The 18276-nt window shown below is 48.2% G+C and overlaps 3 protein-coding genes across 3 annotated transcripts; 2 read left to right on the top strand and 1 right to left on the bottom strand.

The window, feature by feature from the left end:
- Nucleotides 1–3455: 3455 nt before the first annotated feature.
- Nucleotides 3456–8291, top strand: GLAREA_01933 (Sec7; the record flags this gene model as incomplete). The annotated part of the gene is made up of 3 exons (XM_008089149.1): nt 3456–6222; nt 6273–8032; nt 8079–8291. The coding sequence occupies 3 exons, from the start codon at nt 3456–3458 to the stop codon at nt 8289–8291; spliced, it is 4740 nt and encodes a 1579-aa protein (XP_008087340.1).
- A 1283-nt stretch (nt 8292–9574) lies between these two features.
- On the top strand, nt 9575–10093 carry GLAREA_01932 (uncharacterized protein; the record flags this gene model as incomplete). Its single annotated transcript, XM_008089148.1, has 2 exons — nt 9575–9755; nt 9885–10093. 2 exons carry the CDS (start codon nt 9575–9577, stop codon nt 10091–10093), a joined length of 390 nt encoding a protein of 129 aa, XP_008087339.1.
- Nucleotides 10094–12044: 1951 nt separating this feature from the next.
- GLAREA_01931 (uncharacterized protein) lies at nt 12045–17903 on the bottom strand (the record flags this gene model as incomplete). The annotated part of the gene is made up of 2 exons (XM_008089147.1): nt 12045–14950; nt 14999–17903. 2 exons carry the CDS (start codon nt 17901–17903, stop codon nt 12045–12047), a joined length of 5811 nt encoding a protein of 1936 aa, XP_008087338.1.
- Between the last annotated feature and the right edge of the window lie 373 nt (nt 17904–18276).

The following is an 18276-nucleotide window of genomic DNA, read 5'->3' as shown; positions in this document are numbered from 1 at the left end:
TGTGAAGGCGATCAGTGGCTGCTAATTTTGACCGTGTTCGTGGCGAGGTATAAGATAAACCTCTTTTACCGCTTGGATAATTGGGCCTACTACTTACAGTCCAGAGGGCTACGCCCTCCAGGCTTTTGAGGTATTCCACAGAATGTAAAGACAACTCAAGATTCCGGGGTGTCTTACTTGGTAGACTTGGTGAAGGATCTAACCCACTTGTTAGCTTGGAGTCAGCATTGCGTCAACTTTGAATTAATAAAAAAAATCAGAGAATGAGGATGATTGGAGCGATCGTAAGATTACAACAACAACAAGGCTATGCTACTCTTTAATTTGACTGTTGCGAGCCTGTCTGTTGATATCCTCTTATTTCGACGAGGTATTTAGGGTGGTAGAGCTCATCTGCCCTAGGAATTGTCTGATCAGGGATCTGTCAAGCGAAGTCCTTAGGAGGATTCCCTTTGAATGTAGCAGCCTTACCTCCCATCTATAATAAAGCTTCATTCGACACTTTGTCGAAAGACAACAGATATCCTAATAGCTCGGAATACTGTCTCCCCAAATGTAGTCATCCAGACCCCTGTAATACGGATGAACTCGTTAAACGCTCGTACATGCACCTCAGAGGCGCGATGAGTGACGTTTTTCGAGGCTTCAGGAGTCCCCGAAAACCCGCCATGACCACGAAAGTGTAATATTTTAGCAGAGCTGACATGTATGGGACTAGCGTTAAATAGATAGTGAGAAATGAATTTCAAGAAAAGTGAAGAAATTAGAAAACTTTACGTGTAAATTCTGAAAAATGTTAGACAGGGAATAGCTAGAATCGATTGAACGTACCTCCTTACATGTGCTAGGTTTGAAGCCAGGGAGTGCTGGATGTGTGGTCCAAGATGGACATGAGAAACCGTTATATCTCAGCCTGTTAAGTTAATTATATGAGTGAATATGACGAGTGGATAAAGGGCCAATCGGATAGATCTGGCTAAAGTCTACAAGAAAGGCCCTTACTGTCAACGTTTATGCAAAGCTGAAGGTGCGCGTAATCCGAAGCCTATTGGTCGTTGTCAGAAAGAAATGTAATTGCCATGTACTCGTGCTTCAGACACTGAACCTCGAACCAAACTGTTGCCTCCTACCTTATTTGTCAAACCATGATGAATACTCAAGTATTAGCTGTACAGAAGAGATGCAAATGTGTTCGAGTTCCATAAGCTCATGCAGCGATTTAAATATTCTTGATCCTGAACAATGGCCTGATCTTTAAGAATGCTGGGAGGTTCCTATGTACGGAGTACCGTAACTGTGGAATAGTAAAATGAATACAGGTTTCAAGAATCAGCCACATCAGTTGATGAGGTACTTTTGAGGTTCGAACTGTGGCTTCGCTACTCGGGCAGTACCAAGGTAGAAAGGCGGATTTCAACCCTCATTTGAAATTGCAACGCATCTGGGTACATTCTTCTTTGCAAAAACAAGTTCGTGTGGCTGCTGCTGGCCACAGCCAATGACCAGTTGCGTTTTCTGCAGCGCCTCAGATAAGGTTAGCGGATAGGCAACTTGGAGGCCTCGATGAGGAATTGAACCCTCAACCTTTGAAGGCGCGGAAGCTGCAGGCCATCAGGGGTTGCATATCGCAAACCAGTCAGGACGTGGACATACACTTCTCCACCAATCTGAAGCTTAGCGAGCGACCTGTTCCTGGCGCTGGCACGATCTGGTGGACGCTGTCTGGGACATTTTGGGAATTGTGAACACCACCAAAGTCTTGTCCTTCCTGGCCCCTGGTTTTTGCCCTTCCAGAATTCGCCCCTTGTGCCGACGCGATGGACCGTGCAGACACCCATCATCTTGAAATCCAATTTCTGTCACTGGAGTTTGCAGCTATTCTAGACGACCGGCTCTGGAGTGTTGTTGTTGTGCTGTGCGATGCTGTGCTTCCATGAGAGTTGTTCGAGATGCAACACACCGCTCTTCTCTGACCAGTACTCTCCTCCTGCTTGCTGGTGGACGGAGATCTGAACTCGTAGAAGAACAATGAATGTCTCCTCAATCGTCGATACCCGCGCCGTTGTTTGGGCCAGTTACACCTGCTCGGGACCCCGCAGGTCGTCATCGCAGGCTGGTCTGGCGTTGGTAACGCAGTTGTTTGTACCTCACCCTCATCCTCACGCTGAAACTGCGACTTCTCATCGTGGAGAGGACTTCGAATGCTGTGCATATCTTGCCCTCTTTCTTCCCGTCGGTAATGTAATAAAATCGTTGGACAGCGATCATCAACAGCTTCCATGAACAGCTTCCTTCCTGATCGGAGCGCAGCGGTCAGGAAAGCGAAAGAGATACCTCGCACGGGACAGCTGGTCCACCAGCACAGAAACGGCTTGATGTAGAATAAGAAGTGAGCAAAACGTGGATGGTGGAGCTGATACTTCGTACTCATTCGTGCGAGACACAACAAACCACAGACCTCTTCTGTTTTTGAAGCTGTCTCCGGTATCAACAAATGCTTGGGGGCGAACTCTCTTGCATATAGAAGACGATGCGTTGTAGAGCAGATCGTCTACGATCGAGTAGTATAACAAACGAAAAGTAGGTAGTTGTAATAATGATGTGTTGCCGAATGTTTGGTTTGTATGTTCGTTTCGACTGTCTTGTTGAAGGATCGAGGGCGAGGAACCAGCCCATGCCAGCCCGAGATGCCGCCTCGCTCGTTGTTCGTTCTTCAAAGCGCAGCTCCACTCAGCTGCGGGCTTCCACTTAAAATTCTCCTTCCACACCACACCTCGAACCGCTAGCTACGAAGTCTAGCTCCCCTTCCCTCGAACCCGTACTCCATGCATCTTTCGTACGAGGTAGACAGTCGCAATCCCCCCATCGCAATCTTTCCTACATCCGCGGATCAAAGACTGAGACCATCAGATACAGAGGGAGCGCCCTCGTCGACGCGTTCAAATCATTTCGTCTTGGAGCTCCAATACTTCGCCATATTTGAAAGGCAACTTATTAGCAGCACGACAAACAGCAGAGCGTGGTAACCTTAATCCTGCATCCATCATTCCACGAGGCACAACTCTCATACATCCGACCCTTCGGTCATTCAATCACAGTCTCTACCGTTTCCACGACCTGGCCGAAAACCAAATCACTCGGTAATCGTCGCCAGTCCCCCGTTGTTTCGATCGCAGGCAGTATCAATATCTTCCTACGTTTCCTGTCAGACACCCCGGCTGCACGCTATTCTGAGGAAGCATTGATTGCAAGGTTACGTCCCCAGATTGCCCAATGCGAATCTAAGGTTCATCCTTCGCTGTTACCAAGATTGCTGGACAAAACAGACAGAGAGAGTGGATGTGCGCGCGGAGCTACCATTGATTACAGGTCCTCTGTCTACTGCCGCATGCAATTGCCTCCTCTCACGGCGAATCTCGATCCTATGCCCGGTCTGGCCTGACTACAGCTTCATGATGCAGTCGTTTGAGAATTCGGCAACGCCATCTACAAAGCGTCTTGGAGTGTCGTTGAATGTCGATACGGGCTATAAAGGGAAACGAGTCGATAGGTCGCCGCCTCGAACGCCTGCCGCCCAAGACCCTCAGTCGAGCACCTCCAATATCCCCGATGTCAACAAGGCGCTAAAACCGCAAAGACAAACCTTCCTCGATGACATTACTCCAATTGACCCGACTTCGAGCAAAGACAGTGATACCGTGCGAGGTAATCACAGCCGGGACTCTCATGATCTTTCATTGTCGCCTCGGCAGGTCACTCGCGATTCACTGGTAGACCACATGCTACTCTCTTTGGATCAGTTCTCCTTTGGACAGGAAGGCGACGCGTTCGACAGGCAGCCGACCGTGGACGAGGAACAGCTGTATTCCACCTTTGGCGACGAGGAACAATACCAAACAACATCGAACTTTGCGCCTCGAGGCGGTCGGGTTGGACACAGTTATTCATACAGCTCCGATTATGAGCAGGCCGACGACGCGAGTCGATACTCAGGCCCATCGCGTGGGCGCAGGAGCAACAGTAGTTCGAACTTTCAATCGGGCCTAGGAAGGATCAACAGTCTTCGTAACGAAGGGGCCACTGCTAGTTTTGTTTCGAATCGTGCCCCCGTACCTATTCCACCAAGGGGCCTACATTCGCGGAGCGGCAAGGGGAGCAAAGGGAGCAGCGCAAATAGTTTTGATCTTGGATACGCTCAAGTTACAAGCAATCAACGTTGGGCTCATGGACTTGCTGGCCGGTCGTCGAGCTTTGATTACGGGATGGAGCGTCAGGCTACAATGACTTCCCAAATCACCGCAATGCCCACACAGCATGCTCCGGCTTTTACATACGATTACGATGCTGCCCCGACTCCGACAATTCCAGGAGGACCTCGGAGGCTTCGACCTGCCTCCCCAGTGATGATCCCTCCTGCACGAGAACCTCCATCACCTGAAGAACAAATAACTCCTGAATTCCAGAGATTGGAGCGTAAAAGAAGCACGAAATCGTCCAAAAGCGCATATGTGGGAAAGGAGGCTGCGAGCTTGACGAACGGTGGAAGGCTTGACTATGGCCTTCATGATAGCACTCGTGAACTGCCACCCATGCCAGCATTTATCAGAGAACCTGCACCAGCTCCCTTGGTAGGATATGGAAAAGTGAAAGACGCGCCAACCCAATCGCAATTAACACCGCAACCGCCAAAGGACAGGCCAGGCTTTTTCCGCAGAGTATTCGGTGGTTCGAGAAACAACGTCAATTCTGTTAGCACCCCAGATCCTCCGCCCTCGCACGGATCCACGACTTCAACCGAAACAACGAACCGACCTAGTAGCAGAACTCACCACATTGCTAACCAGATGAAGTCTCAATCTCTGCCTCCACCTCGGGATACTCCTCTTCCAGCGAAAGAAAATGCACATGTCTTGAGTAAAAAGTCCTCTTCATTTTTCCGGAGACGAAAGAAGTCTGTTGCCGAGCCAGACCCGATGCCTGCGCCACTGACAGCGCCCCCGGTGCTGCTTCAAAGCGAGCTGGATGGACGGACAGCACCCAGTCCCGTCAGTAGCCTGCGAAAAGTGATGAACCCATACCTTCGGACACCAGCCAGAAGCCCGAACGATCCTAACCGCCATTCAGGCATCGACAGGCAGATGAATGAGAGTCCGGATTTACAGCGCTCAGCGAGAGGATTTTCCCCGGACTATGAGCCCGACAAAAATGCTACGATTAGAGCTGTGCGATCCAACCCCCGGGGAACACCTAGTACCGCCCCTTCATCCTCTAGCTCAGTCCAAAAACCCTTTCTCAGCGTTGGCCCAAGCGGCCTTGTTGGTACCTTTCTCAACGATGCTAGCGATGATGGACGCAGTAATGCGTCGCAGACAGGTCCGTTCACCAAAGATGTCCCAGAGACGGAACATGTACGCGTTAATGTTCCCCCACCTGTTGTACAGACAAGTACAACTTCGTCGGTGAAACGAGATATGGCACTTGTCGCAGGGTACGAAAGGACTCATTCGAAGCCTTCGCTAGCGAACACTCAGTCAGATGCCATTGCCCGGTCACCAATCTTGGAGTCGCCAAGGAGCAATATCGCACCCCAATCTCTGCCACCGCAAGTCGTGAAAACAGACGGCACTAAAGACGCAGACTGGGTGATATTGACGCCAACTAGGAACACCCAGCCAATAGAAAAGGAGAATCGGGTATGGTTGGAGCCCTCATCTGACGAAGAAGAAGTCATTTTGGCTGGTTCAAAGCTGTCCTTGCCCTCTCCAACTGCAAGATCCTCTGGCTCTACTGACGGCCCATATATGTCTGCAACAAGTCTACCTGTTGTTCAAGTTGAGGGCGAGCATGGAAGTGCACCGCCATCTCCGCAACTACTCAGCGCAGTGGAAGCTATTAGATCGCTAGACGACTCACTCTTGAATGACACAACCCCTACCGAAAATGACCGTGAGAAAGCTAAGAAGATATACGACGGAAATGAGGATTTTATTCAAAAAGAGAGAGCAGCAGCATGGATGGGTGAAGAGGGTGTTGTTCGTGCGAGAACCCTAATTGCGTATATGGAACTGTACGATTTTTCCAATATCAACATCTTGGCCGCTCTGCGTCTCCTATGCAGCAAGCTCGTACTGAAAGCGGAGAGCCAACAGGTAGACCGGATCTTGGATGCGTTTGCGCAGCGATGGTGCCAGTGCAATCCCAAGCATGGCTTCAAAGTTACTGGTATGTTTTGTGCGTAGTCTGGGGATGCAGGATTTACTGACAGCTCATAGATGTCGTGCACACGATTTGCTACTCAATACTTCTGCTCAATACAGATCTACATATGGCCGATATCGAGCAGAAAATGACTCGAAGCCAGTTTATCAAGAACACCATGCCAACGATTCGACGAAGTGTTGCGGAGTCCGCTCCAAATGCGTTCGAGACGAGACCGTCAGTGCTCCCCGGGAAAAGTTCCACTTTTGATCCCGTGAGATCCGGAGAAGCCTTGTCGAAGCCAGAACGAACTTCGATTGAAGTAGAAAAAGCTCCGTCATCATGGAGAACTTCCTTTAAGCCCCCTGTCAGGTCAGACTCTGAAGGTGGCATCGCGCCAACACCTTTGGACTATGACACTCCGATGGACGATTGTGGACCCCTGGTGAAAGCACCCTTCCATGGTACGTTGCGTACTTGGGAGGTTCAAGTCGAAATTGTACTCAAAGATTTTTTCAATTCCATTCGGGCAGAGCGACTTCCGCTGTTCGGGGCCACTGTAGAAAAACCTCACCTCCAAGCACCATCAACAAACAGCCTGGCCGTATTTGCTAACGGCGTCTTACGGCGAACTCCAAGTGTGCTGAGCAAATCACCCTCCGAAGCTCAGAGTAACTACGCACGTGGAAGGACCGCAGAAACTGTGCGCGTCGGGAAAGGGCAGTGGGGAACTAAGAATCGTTCGAGACCTCGTTTGTATGGCAATGGAGGTCTGGGCTCTAGTCGTACCAGTCTCGATGATCAGTCATCGATGTGGAGTCCGTCCGTCTCTTCAAGTACGTGGAGCAAGTATTCCCTTGGAAAGACTCAGACTTCCATGTCTGTCGATTCTCTTGGTTCAAGTTATCCCCAGGGCGATTATCAGCAATCTATTGGATTTGCAAATGCCTTGAGCCAAGCGATTATTCGCGAAGAAGCCATTAGCAGCGTCAACAGCAATGGCAGTGATCGCGAAGAAGTTCGCATCGCTCCCTTGCTCGAAGACGAATCGTTAGAACTTGCTGGTTCACCTTGGGCAAAGGAAGGGATCCTCAAGCACAAGCATCACCTGGAAGCACTGGGCAAGAAAGCCAAGGATCGCAACTGGAATGAAGTATTTGCTGTTGTCGAGAAGGGATATCTGAGCCTTTTCTCCTTCTCATCAAAGAGCATGCGCAATAAATCCAAAGGCAAAGCTATTGGTGGTGTCGTGGGAGGTGGAAATTGGCAAGAGAACGCAGAGAGTCTCGGGTCATTCTTGTTGAGACAAACCATTGCTAGTGCTCTCCCATCACCTGGTTACTCCAAAGCACGACCTCATGTATGGGCTCTATCCCTACCAACTGGAGCGGTACATCTTTTCCAGGTCGGTACTCCTGATATTGTCAAGGAGTTCGTCTCGACAGCCAATTATTGGAGTGCACGCTTATCAAATCACCCATTAGTCGGTGGCATCAGCAACATCGAATATGGTTGGTCTGAGAGTATTGTAAACAACGCCCTTGTCACTGCTATCAACGACTCAACAGCATCTAGACCGTCAACGAGCGGTGCCAGACCAAGCATGCAGAGTTCTCTGAGATCCAGATCTAGTGTTGATCACGGCATAGGAGGCATTCGTGCAAGATTACCAGGGGACAAGATATCAATCTCGGACTGGTCGCCACCTACACAAAGTATGCGTGCTAGTAATCTGATGGAAGCGGATCAGCTTCAGACTCTAAGCTCATACGTGGCTGGTATTGAGGAAGAGTTGCAAAAGCACAATCAACTGCGAAGTCCCATGCTTTTAGCTGTAAGTCACTTCATTGCCGCGTTTAGGTCTCTGCTAATCCAACTAGTTCACACCACGCCACCCCAATGCCCAAAAGGCCATGGCGAATTGGGAGAAAAAGTCTTCATATCTCCTTCGTGAGATTGTGAAATTTCGAACGTATATCGATTGCTTGACGGCCGCTGATGCATGTAAGCAAAAAGTTTACGCTGAACGAGAAGCCGAAAGAGCGCTTGCCGAAGAATACGACGAAGGGGACATAACCCTTCGCCCCGAATAGATCGAATCAGTCGTGTCGGAAATTTGTTGGAATACATCACATCTCTTTTGTTTGCATATTTTCGAAGAGTCAAAACTCGCCACTACGCCTTATGTTTATACGTCTCACGCCTGTTACAAAATATTCCTTACGACTTCCAACGTCTGCAATTCCGGGCGTCAGGCATTTGGAGGTTATGCTTCGTCATCTAATTGACAGGCCGAAAACTGTTTACGGTTCAATTTTCAATTGTATATGGGAATTTCCTTTTTTTCATTGGCTAGGATTGGGGCATTTGCACTGATGGTGTTAGTTGGTTTCTGCGGTGCTCTGTTCATTGTCTATACCCAGCCGCGCTGTTTGCTTTTGTACAATTATTTTTATTCGGTGGTGGATATATTGTGGTGATGTCTACTAGCTATCATCTATCGCATGAGTGGAATCGCTAGCTCGAAAATGTTCAAGGAACATGTAATAGAGGTTGACGAAGTTGACCTTGGCGCACGAAAACAACGTTACGAGTTATGAATATTGGAAATAGCGAGTCATCTTATCACGCAGTAGGATAGTAGTGATCGATTGGTTGATGGGACGAGGAGTAGCTGGTGATGGTTATATAAATATATGTTTCGTCTTCGTAGCCCTGACAGTACTATAGCATTATGAGGAGTAGATACTTGATCTTATAAATCTTTTGATTCCTGTTTTGTTTTCACATTACACGATCCGAAAATCCTAAAATGCTTGAGAATAATTTGTTGCACATGTACAGTTACAGTATCTACCCTATCCACTCACCTAGCTTCCCCCGGCTAGGGATCCGGCTTCCGAAACGGCCCGTTGCAAGAATGCCATGGGCCAGAACATGGCAATTGGAACCCGCCCAGCGTCACCGCCAAACCCGAGTATAAGCAGTTAACGTCTAAAACTTCTTAAGTCTATCTAAGGGATCAAATGTTTATAAAAACGAGAATAAATATATCTTTGACATGGTAAATAATCAAAAATACACCACGAGATGAAAGAAGCCTCGACATGTGCTCCAGCCCCCGGGTCATAGTCAGGTAGTCCGGAGCTACTTCCCCTCAAACGAGCGGCCCATGACGTAGCCATCGAAGCTTCCCTCTCCCCCCCCTTGCAAGCTTTGACCCTAGTCTAGGCCATACCTTACACTTACCAGCTTGACCTCCCCTTTCCTCTTTCCATTTCTTCTTCGAACAATCAAAGAATCAAACAGTCCAGAAATCAACTCAATTGAATTGCCTCCAACTTAAATAAATACCTTTTCCAAGCAATACGCAAAAATGTCTTTCCTCACCAGAGTCCAGCCAATGCTCCGCACCCGTGGCTTCGCGGCCGTCGCTCCAAGAGCTTTCTCGACCTCGTTCGTCGTGCGCAAGAGTGCTACCGAGGCGGTTAAGGATACCGTGAAGGGTGTTGATCGTGCGGTTTCGGATAAGATTGTTGATGGCATTGAGGTTGGTCGTATGTATCCCTTTTTCTTCATCCTACTTTTCCCTTTCCCTACACCTCCCCTTCTTCTCACACTATCCTCTTCCTCCTACCCTTCCCACTTCCTTGCTACTTGATTAAGTCCCGAGCTAACACGTTCAGAAACCGCAACTCAAAAAGTCAAAGAGGCCGCCGGCATGTCAACAAACGAGATGAAGGCCAAGGCGAACGAGGTAGCCGGTGAGGCCAAGGAGAAGGCCGGCGAGATGAGCGGAAAGGCGTCGGAGTTGTCGGGCGAGGCGAAGGGAAAGGCGGCGGAGCTGAAGGGGGAGGCGGTGGGAAAGAAGGAGGAGATTAAGGGGAAGATGTAGAGTGTCTTATCATCGTGGTTAATGAGGATTTGGACGTGGGATTTGAGGGGGCAAGTACTGAGAGGAAGCGCCCCGCATGTGTATTATAGGTTTTGAGCGGGAAAATTACTGAAACGTTCTTAATTGAAAGGCATATTCATCTTTAGATTGTGTGTTGTGTCTATGATGACTATCTGTCAAGTCTGCCATATGATGTTGACTCGCTTGGATACGTAATCTTGTCCTGCATAACATAGACAACTCCTCTAAATCTATTTACCCATCTTCTTACCCATCACTATCGAAAATGTATGCATTCACCTTAAATCGCACCCTCTCACCACACCTCGCTTCAAAACCCACCCCCTCATCTCCCACCCCCTCCGACCTCTCACCTAAACCCATCTTCACAAAAATCAAGATCATAAATCCAGTATATTGAAAAAAACAGAATTACACTACCAGGCACAGGCCTACGCGTATAAAGGAAGCCTCCGCGGTGGAAGTGAGGAGAAGGGATGAGGAGGTTGTTAGTTCGTGACCGGGTTTGAACCAGGTTTTTTGTTTTGTTTTGGTGATGTGGGGGGTTGATCTTTTGGTGGTTTGAGAAGGTAGTTGGGAGGGGTGAGATGGGTGAGAAAGGGGGGGGATGGGTCTGTTTTAGATTATCGTTATATCTTTTTTATATATTTAAGGGGAAATAATCGAGTGTTTTTTGTTGATAATAATCATTATCCTTATAAAGACGTTGGAATTTTTAGTAGCGGTGGGGGTTATCTTTTTCTTAACTATGTTATGATAGTTGATATCTAAGAAACGCCTGTAATAGTGTGATTTAGATATTTGTTATATCTATTTATATATTATTTAAGCGGTGAAAAAACCCTTCCTTTTGTTTATAAGCGTTATATATCTTTTAGAGACCATGAGTTTTATCAACTAGTATCCTTAACCACCTTCCCCTCTCCTAAATCACTTCCGAGCGCTAAACGCCTGTGATAAGGTTAAGGTATTGCTCGTTGATAAAGTCGCGAGATGAGGTGCTTTCGTGACGAGTGCTAACTGAGGACTGAAGGTTTTTATAGTGTAGAGGGTAGGATAGGATAAGAACGTAGTTGAGTGGACGGAGGTGGTATGGGGGGATGAGGTTGTAGAAGTGTGATGAAATAAGATAAGTCGTGAGGAAAGGGACAGCTTTGGATAAATCTAAGAGGTGGGTAGGAAGATGAAGTAAAGATGTATTATTAGAATTTTTCGGATGTTGACAGGTTGGAGGTATGGTATATCATTGCTATACCTAGCCCTGGAATTTGCGAAGTAACACGGTGTGGTGGAAGTGCAATCAGCTATCGGTAAATCAAAACCCGTATACATTTTACCTTCGATCAATCCAATTATCTATATTAAATCAAATCAAACCAAATACAACCCCAATCTTCACACCACCTCCTACAATCCAACATCCTTTAAGTCAAAGATAATCAAAACCCGGATCCTCACAAACGCCAAAATAAGACCCTACACTTCATCTCCACAAACCCCCTCCCTGCCTCTCACGAGTCCTATTGGACACCTCCTCATGGTAGTATATGAGAAAAGCTCTGCTACAAGCGGTATCGATTTATTTGAGTAAATCTACAATATAGTCTCTTGTAACAACGTAGAGATGTTTAATAAGGGTGGAGTGTTAGCATCTCCTTTTCTCTGATATTGTACTTCAAGGGTCCCGTTAGTCTTGCAACGCATTAGTGAATATCATCAAGACTCATCCCAACCAGGCAGACAACTCAATCAAGTCCAACATCTCATTCCCATTCCCATAAAATCTAATCCGACTAACCTATATATCCCCACCCCAAACTTCTACCCCCTCTCCCAAAATGCAACAAACCACACCAACCCAACCCCAAACGCCCAAAGATGCACCTAAACCCTTCCTCCTAGCACCCCCCAACCCGCTCCCCCACAACACCTACCGTCCCTCCTCAGCCAAAACCCAAACCCCCGCCTTCAACCGCTCAACCACCTCGCCCCGAATCCACAACATATCCCTCCCCTCCCTCCCCATCCCCTCCGCCCACTCAAACAGCAACCTCAATCCCAGCAGGCGATCGCGCTTCCCACTCGCCACCGTCGCATTCTCAAGCACGAGCCTCGCATCAACGACCGTTTCCTTCGTGCCCGCATGGATATCACTGGCGCCGCCCTGGTCAGGCGGCAGGACGAGTGCCTGCTCGGCTTTCGAAAGCGAGGCGAAGGCTGGGAGACGGAAGAGCCATTGTAGGGAGTGTGCGGAGGAGGGGGTTGCGTCGTTGAGGGCCTGGAGGGTGGATGTGAAGGGGGAGGTGGAGGCGTCGTGGGCGGGACGACGACGGACGTAGACTGTTTGGGTGGATTTGAAGGAGGCGATGTGGGTTTGGTTTTGGGCGAGGTCGAGGACGATGTTCCAGTGCGTGTCGCTGGCTGTGCGGAGTGTTTTGATTTGGTTGAGTTCGGGGAGGAGACACGGGGTGTGTTTTTTGGTCAGGGTGGAGTTGAGGTGCGTTATTTCGATGGGCATGGAGACTGGTTGGTTGGTGTCTATGTCGCGGGTTACGAGACAGCGTGCTTCTGCCGCGAGAGCCCAGAAGTGTCGAAAGGCTTGGAGGTGGGATGTGTTGTCTTGGATTGAGGATGGGAAAATTGGGTAGAAGGCCACTAGAAGCGCAGCGAGTGCCATGTTTGAGGTGCCAAACGTGAAGGTCCCACCTCCCAAGAATAATGCACCAATTGCCAGATGAGCCGCCAGATGACTTCCATATGGCGTCTCATCATCATCACGACCATGCAACGACCGTAACCGTCTGAATACTACAAGATCTCCAGTACCAGCCATAACAGTAGCCAAACTCAACGCTACCAGATCCTGACACGTCCTCACAGTACCCCGTGTCAGCTTCTTGTCATAGGTATCAGCATTAATACGACAAATCCGCATAAGCTGATCCAAATAATGGATAAGAAGGTCCCGAACAACAAACGATCCTGACCCTGCGAATCGAAGACCAATACTAAAGCACAATCCCGCAAGAATATCGTAGAATGGCAAATCATCACTGATCAAGAACTTTACTTTCTCTAATGAACTCCTCGGCCGATAGGCTGACGGCAAACTTCTCGTAATCCATGCGAAAGTAGGCTCGATCTTGCTCCAAAGTATCAAGTTCTTCGCAAGTGTACGAAGAAGAAAGATGTCGGGTCTGACATAGTCGAATTGGAGAAGCGAGTCTGGTATATCAATCTTCCGCGCTAGTACTTGATTCTCGGATTTCATGAAAATGAGCGCGATGGCCATGACAGCAGCTGCAGTAGCTTTGTCGAACACATGCACAAGATCAACTTTCTTACTGCCAGCAGCCAGAGCCAGTAACCGCTCAGTAAGTCGCATGTCGTGAAGTCCCTGGAGATCTGAACCTTTTCCAAGGTTGATAAAACCGAGAGCGAAACCAGCAGCTAATCGATAGCCTTCATTTCGAAGAGGTTCCTCTTCGGTCTCTGTGTCAATGTGTTCAATCTCGGAAACCATGATTTCACTCATACGACGGTGTTGAGTGTTGGCATAGAGTAATCCTATTCCCATGATACCAGTTGTCTGTGTCAAAGGCGATAGGTTTAACTCAGCTGCCCCTGGTGGTAACATCCTAGTCACATGGACTGACAACAGCCGAGTAATTAAAGAATCCATAGTACCCATATACGACGCAGCAAGTCCTAGCAACAGCCCAATTGAAGTCATCGTATGTTTCGGCGTCAAATATTTGAACGCCACCCATTTCGCCACAGACTTTAAGTGACCATTCAGCCCCAAAGCAAGAAGAAATCCAGCATGTCGATTATTCAAGTCCTGAACCGGTTTATTGAACAGAATCCACGACGTATCGATCCCCTTAGCATCACGAGAAATGCTCAGTCCAGCGGCAACTCCAGCATGAAAGAAAGCCCAGCCGATTTTCTCCTCGGTAAACGCCGTCTTGTCAATAGCAACAGTATTGTTGTCCGGTTTCATCACACAAGACAAATTGAAGCCACTTATCACAAGTCGTTCTGTCAAAAGTGGCGTCCTAGCACTGAAGTATAATAGACCTCTGCCCGATGAAATAGCCAATGTTCGATATGCCAACATCTGAGCGTGGACTTTCTGTGCTTCCAACAATTGTGATTCAGACCAATCTGGTTCTGACTGGCAACGTGCAACGACAGGTCTTGTAGTACTTAATATACCCGTCGCTTCATTCATTCTTCTGTCATCTTTGAATATGGCGCGGGTCACAGTCTGCCTTTCTAACTCTGTTGCACCATCAAAAGTCTTTGGTGGTTCTGCATCCAGAGCAGATGAGCATATCGTATGCACATCCAAATTCGATTCATGTGATGGAACGAGTAAGCTTGATTGAGTGTTGCGTGGTCGTTGCCCCGGAGTCAGAAGCATATTTACGTCTTCTCGACCAGCGATAGCTAACAACTCCTTACTCCATGTCGTTGGTGGCTCCATCTGACATTGAACCAGTGCTTCTCGCAATGGTGCCAAAATTGACTCTGGTAATGTTTCAAGCAAGACAGTGTCCAATCCAGCTTCGGCCAAAGCTTCAACAAATTGAGCGGATGACCAATCAGGCCGCAGAACGGCGAAGAACTTTTCAAAAAGCAGCGTCCTAGGCGTAAGCTGTGTCCATTGTTCCAGGTGTCGTGCTTGCCTAGCTAGAGTTGGAGCTCGATTAGATAAAATTGCAGGTAAGGTCACGAATTCAGCTCCATGCTGAGTAGTGAAGCACGTTTGAATCCACTGGTATATTGAGGGGCATTCATAAGGCTCTGGTATTGGAGGATCAACGGACGATGCTGAAGGATGATTAGCATATCATATTATATCCGAGAAACGAAACTCACCAGTATCATAGACCACATCCAACAAAGAAGCATCTTCATTAGAGTAATATTCTGACCAATTCAACCACCGAAGCCATTTCACAATCTGTCCTAAAATAGGTGCTAAATTGGCCACCCCAACGCTGAAAGAATCCGTCGTCATCGTATTGAGTTTATTTTCCTCACGAATGAGATGAAGACCAATCACAAGATCCACAAGGTTCGCGGTCCTCTCATTAGGATCTTTGTTTCGAGAAGTCGGCAAGTCGCTGCTGACCGTCGACTCTCCAAAAGACGATGTTGCAAATTCTCTAGCAAGCCTCAGGTGCCTCTGCAAATCACTTTGCGAAGACAAGACCGGGTCCAAGTCGTTATCTTTCATATTCCCCGAACTGCTTTCTTCTGCAAGCCATTGCCATGCTGGATTATTCGCCCAGCTTGGCAGTGGATCTCCATATGTTGATTCCTGCGCTAGCATCTCCTGCCAGCTCTCTGTATCAGAATGCACTCCACTGCTAGAACGCAAATGAGCACGAGATTTCTTCCTCTTGTGTACAGTATTTCGGCCTTGCCTCGGATCCATGCTAAGGCTCAGAAAGAGTGAAAATAGTGTTATGACGAGTGCAGTCCATTCGGCATCCACAGTTTCTATAGACTCTAATCGGAGCCATTGCATCACTTTCCACCAGGCGACCACCACACTCTCCCCTCCACCTTGGCCGGGAAGCACCGCCCTGCAAAGATTCAAGATTTTGCGTACATGGGGATTTTGAGCTTCCAATCGGATCTGAAGTTGATGAAGCTTGCCCTCGTCGTCAACAAGATCAACATGGCCATGCGGTTTCGAATTTCGAAGACCGCGAAGAGCTCGTGGCCCCTGGCTGAGAACTCGCTTGAAACCGCCTTCACGTCGAGCACGCGGTGTAGCATCGTGACCCAAGTCGCGAATGTTACTGATAGTAAACTTACCAGGAAGTGGGATCTTCATGAGAGAACTCCACGGCGCCTGTAGACTAAGTTCTCCATATCCGTCAGGAGTCTTGGTTAAAACCAAGATCCGAGAAATCTGACCATCATCAAGTCGACATGCGTCCAGAACATCGCTTGCTCTTACAACAGGGGCAAGATTCAGAACATTCACATCCTTCTCTCGTTTCTTACCGCGAATCGAATTCTCGTGGTTGACACTCGTGTGAATCTTTCGGTGTAAGGTTAGGACCACGAGTTTCTGTTCATCCGAATCAAGAATGCATATGACAATAGAATTTCCGTGCCTCTCATCTGCAGCAGACATGGGCGCAGTAAGCATAAAGACCTTGCATTGGCTTTTAGCAGGTATATGCTGACTTGAATATCGAACATTACTATGCTCAGCATTAACAGAGCAGACTTTGGTAAGAACCACCTCTTGACGAAGAGAATCGAATTCATCATCATCCAAGCCCATATTGTGAAAGCCCTCAAAATCGCCGCCTGCTCTCAGTTCGTCTAGTAAATCATCAATTGGAGCTTCTAGAAGACTATTCAGACTCTGGCCGAACTGGGGGGGCTGATTCAAACTTGGTCCAGACACTCCAGGATAAACCCCAAGACTAGTTCTACCATGCTGACTTCCTAGAGACTCCCCACGACGGTTGGAAGTATGTTGCTGACCAGTTGCCAGCTCAGTGAAGGCCGATCGCTCATGGTTAGCAGATAAATCTGCGCGTGCTAACATTGAGCTGACCCGGCGAGACTTTCTTCTTGTGACGGTGCTTCCATTCCACTCCGTATCAAGGGCTGACACAAAGTCTACCGTCTTCTCTTTGGCCCCATCCGCTTGCTTTGCTCCTCCTTTGGCGCCTGGGGCCCCGCCAAAGCTCTCCCTGAAAGTTGCCTGGTTGTTCATGACCGGAGTGGTAGCACCAGTAGCAGTACCTGGCATAAATGAGCTTCGACGCCTCGAAGGATCACTCGAAACACGGCGTTTTTGACTCAAAGTATCCTCGCTAATATAAGTCATTTTCCAGACTGTGTAAACGCTTGTTTCTCGATTCAATGTCAAAGCTAATACCAAAGGTTGGTCGCTGCTACCCTGATCAAAAGCCCCGCGTGGGCTTATATGAAGTATCTCCTCTGAGATATCTAAGGTGGCGAGTTTAATCGAACCCCGTCTCTGCCCTTTCAATTCTGATTTCGAGGGTTGTGCCGCTACCAGACCCAATTCCGAGAGAGGATCTGAAAGCGAGAATAGCCGTGGCCATTTTGCATCATCCTTCAGAGCTGGCGGATCCCATAAATCCTTCAATGTAGAGTTGAACTGTAATGACATCTTCTTGGGAGCTGCAAAGTCGGCGATGGAGAAGGTGGAAAGCTGCGAGCTTGAGGCAGACCATGGTTGCGGTTGTGAAGATGCGACGAATGAATTCGGCGGGACCTTGGGAAACTTGAGAGAAGCAGCGATCAGGTTGTCCACCCTCAATTTTCTTTGTATGATAATCCCATTGGGCGCAGCAATTGCAAGCTCGACTTCGAAAGGCAGATGTATGACATGGCTGGTTCCCGAGAGAAAGTAGACATGCGCCTGCGTCTTCAAGAAGACCACAATTGCCGCAGACCTTTTCGAAATTCCCTTCTTACTTCCATCCTTTGTAGATTTCGATTCGAGTGGTCCAACGCTTGGAAAAGAAGTCAACAATGCCTGGCTGACCTCCTCCCTTTCGAGGTCGAATTTGTAGCATTTCCGAAACACCCCTCCTCTCGACCATATTACACTTCGCGGGGTAACCAGTAATTCGTCCTCGTCGAAAACAGAGTCACCGTTCACATCGTGATGATTATGCCAGTCGTACGAGGTAGTAGGGGGGTCTGATGGTAGCAGGTGCTCTTGGATCGCATATTGGAGTCCTGTAGGCTGATGGAGGCCCAAGGAAATGACCGAGGCCATAGCTAGGATTGTGGACGATGAATGTTCATGGGCGCATCATGAATGGGTAGGGAAAATCTTCAGCGTCCATAGTATTTTCGTCTTGCGTTTCTGTCAGTGTACATACTCCTGGTGACGTTGCAAGTGGAATTGTTGATAAAATGCATTGGTTCGCGCTTTCCTGGAGACGCGTCGCGACAAATTGAAAATGACACCCGCCGTGCACCAAATTTATCAAACCAAAATATAAAAAAATTCGGGTTTGAACAGTGTCTATAACCTTTACGCTCTACAATTACATTACTAGCTAGTACCAATTACTCAAAAAAGTCCTCAAAGTCCTTCCAGGTTGCAGTCTAAGCTTAGAAGATATCAAAAGTTAAAAGTCACAGGT

The sequence above is a fragment of the Glarea lozoyensis genome (genome assembly GCF_000409485.1).
Source record: "Glarea lozoyensis ATCC 20868 chromosome Unknown GLAREA7, whole genome shotgun sequence".
NCBI classification, from domain to species: domain Eukaryota; kingdom Fungi; phylum Ascomycota; class Leotiomycetes; order Helotiales; family Helotiaceae; genus Glarea; species Glarea lozoyensis.
The sequence above is the reverse complement of the archived record's forward strand: the minus strand, read 5'-3'. Positions and strand labels throughout refer to the sequence as shown.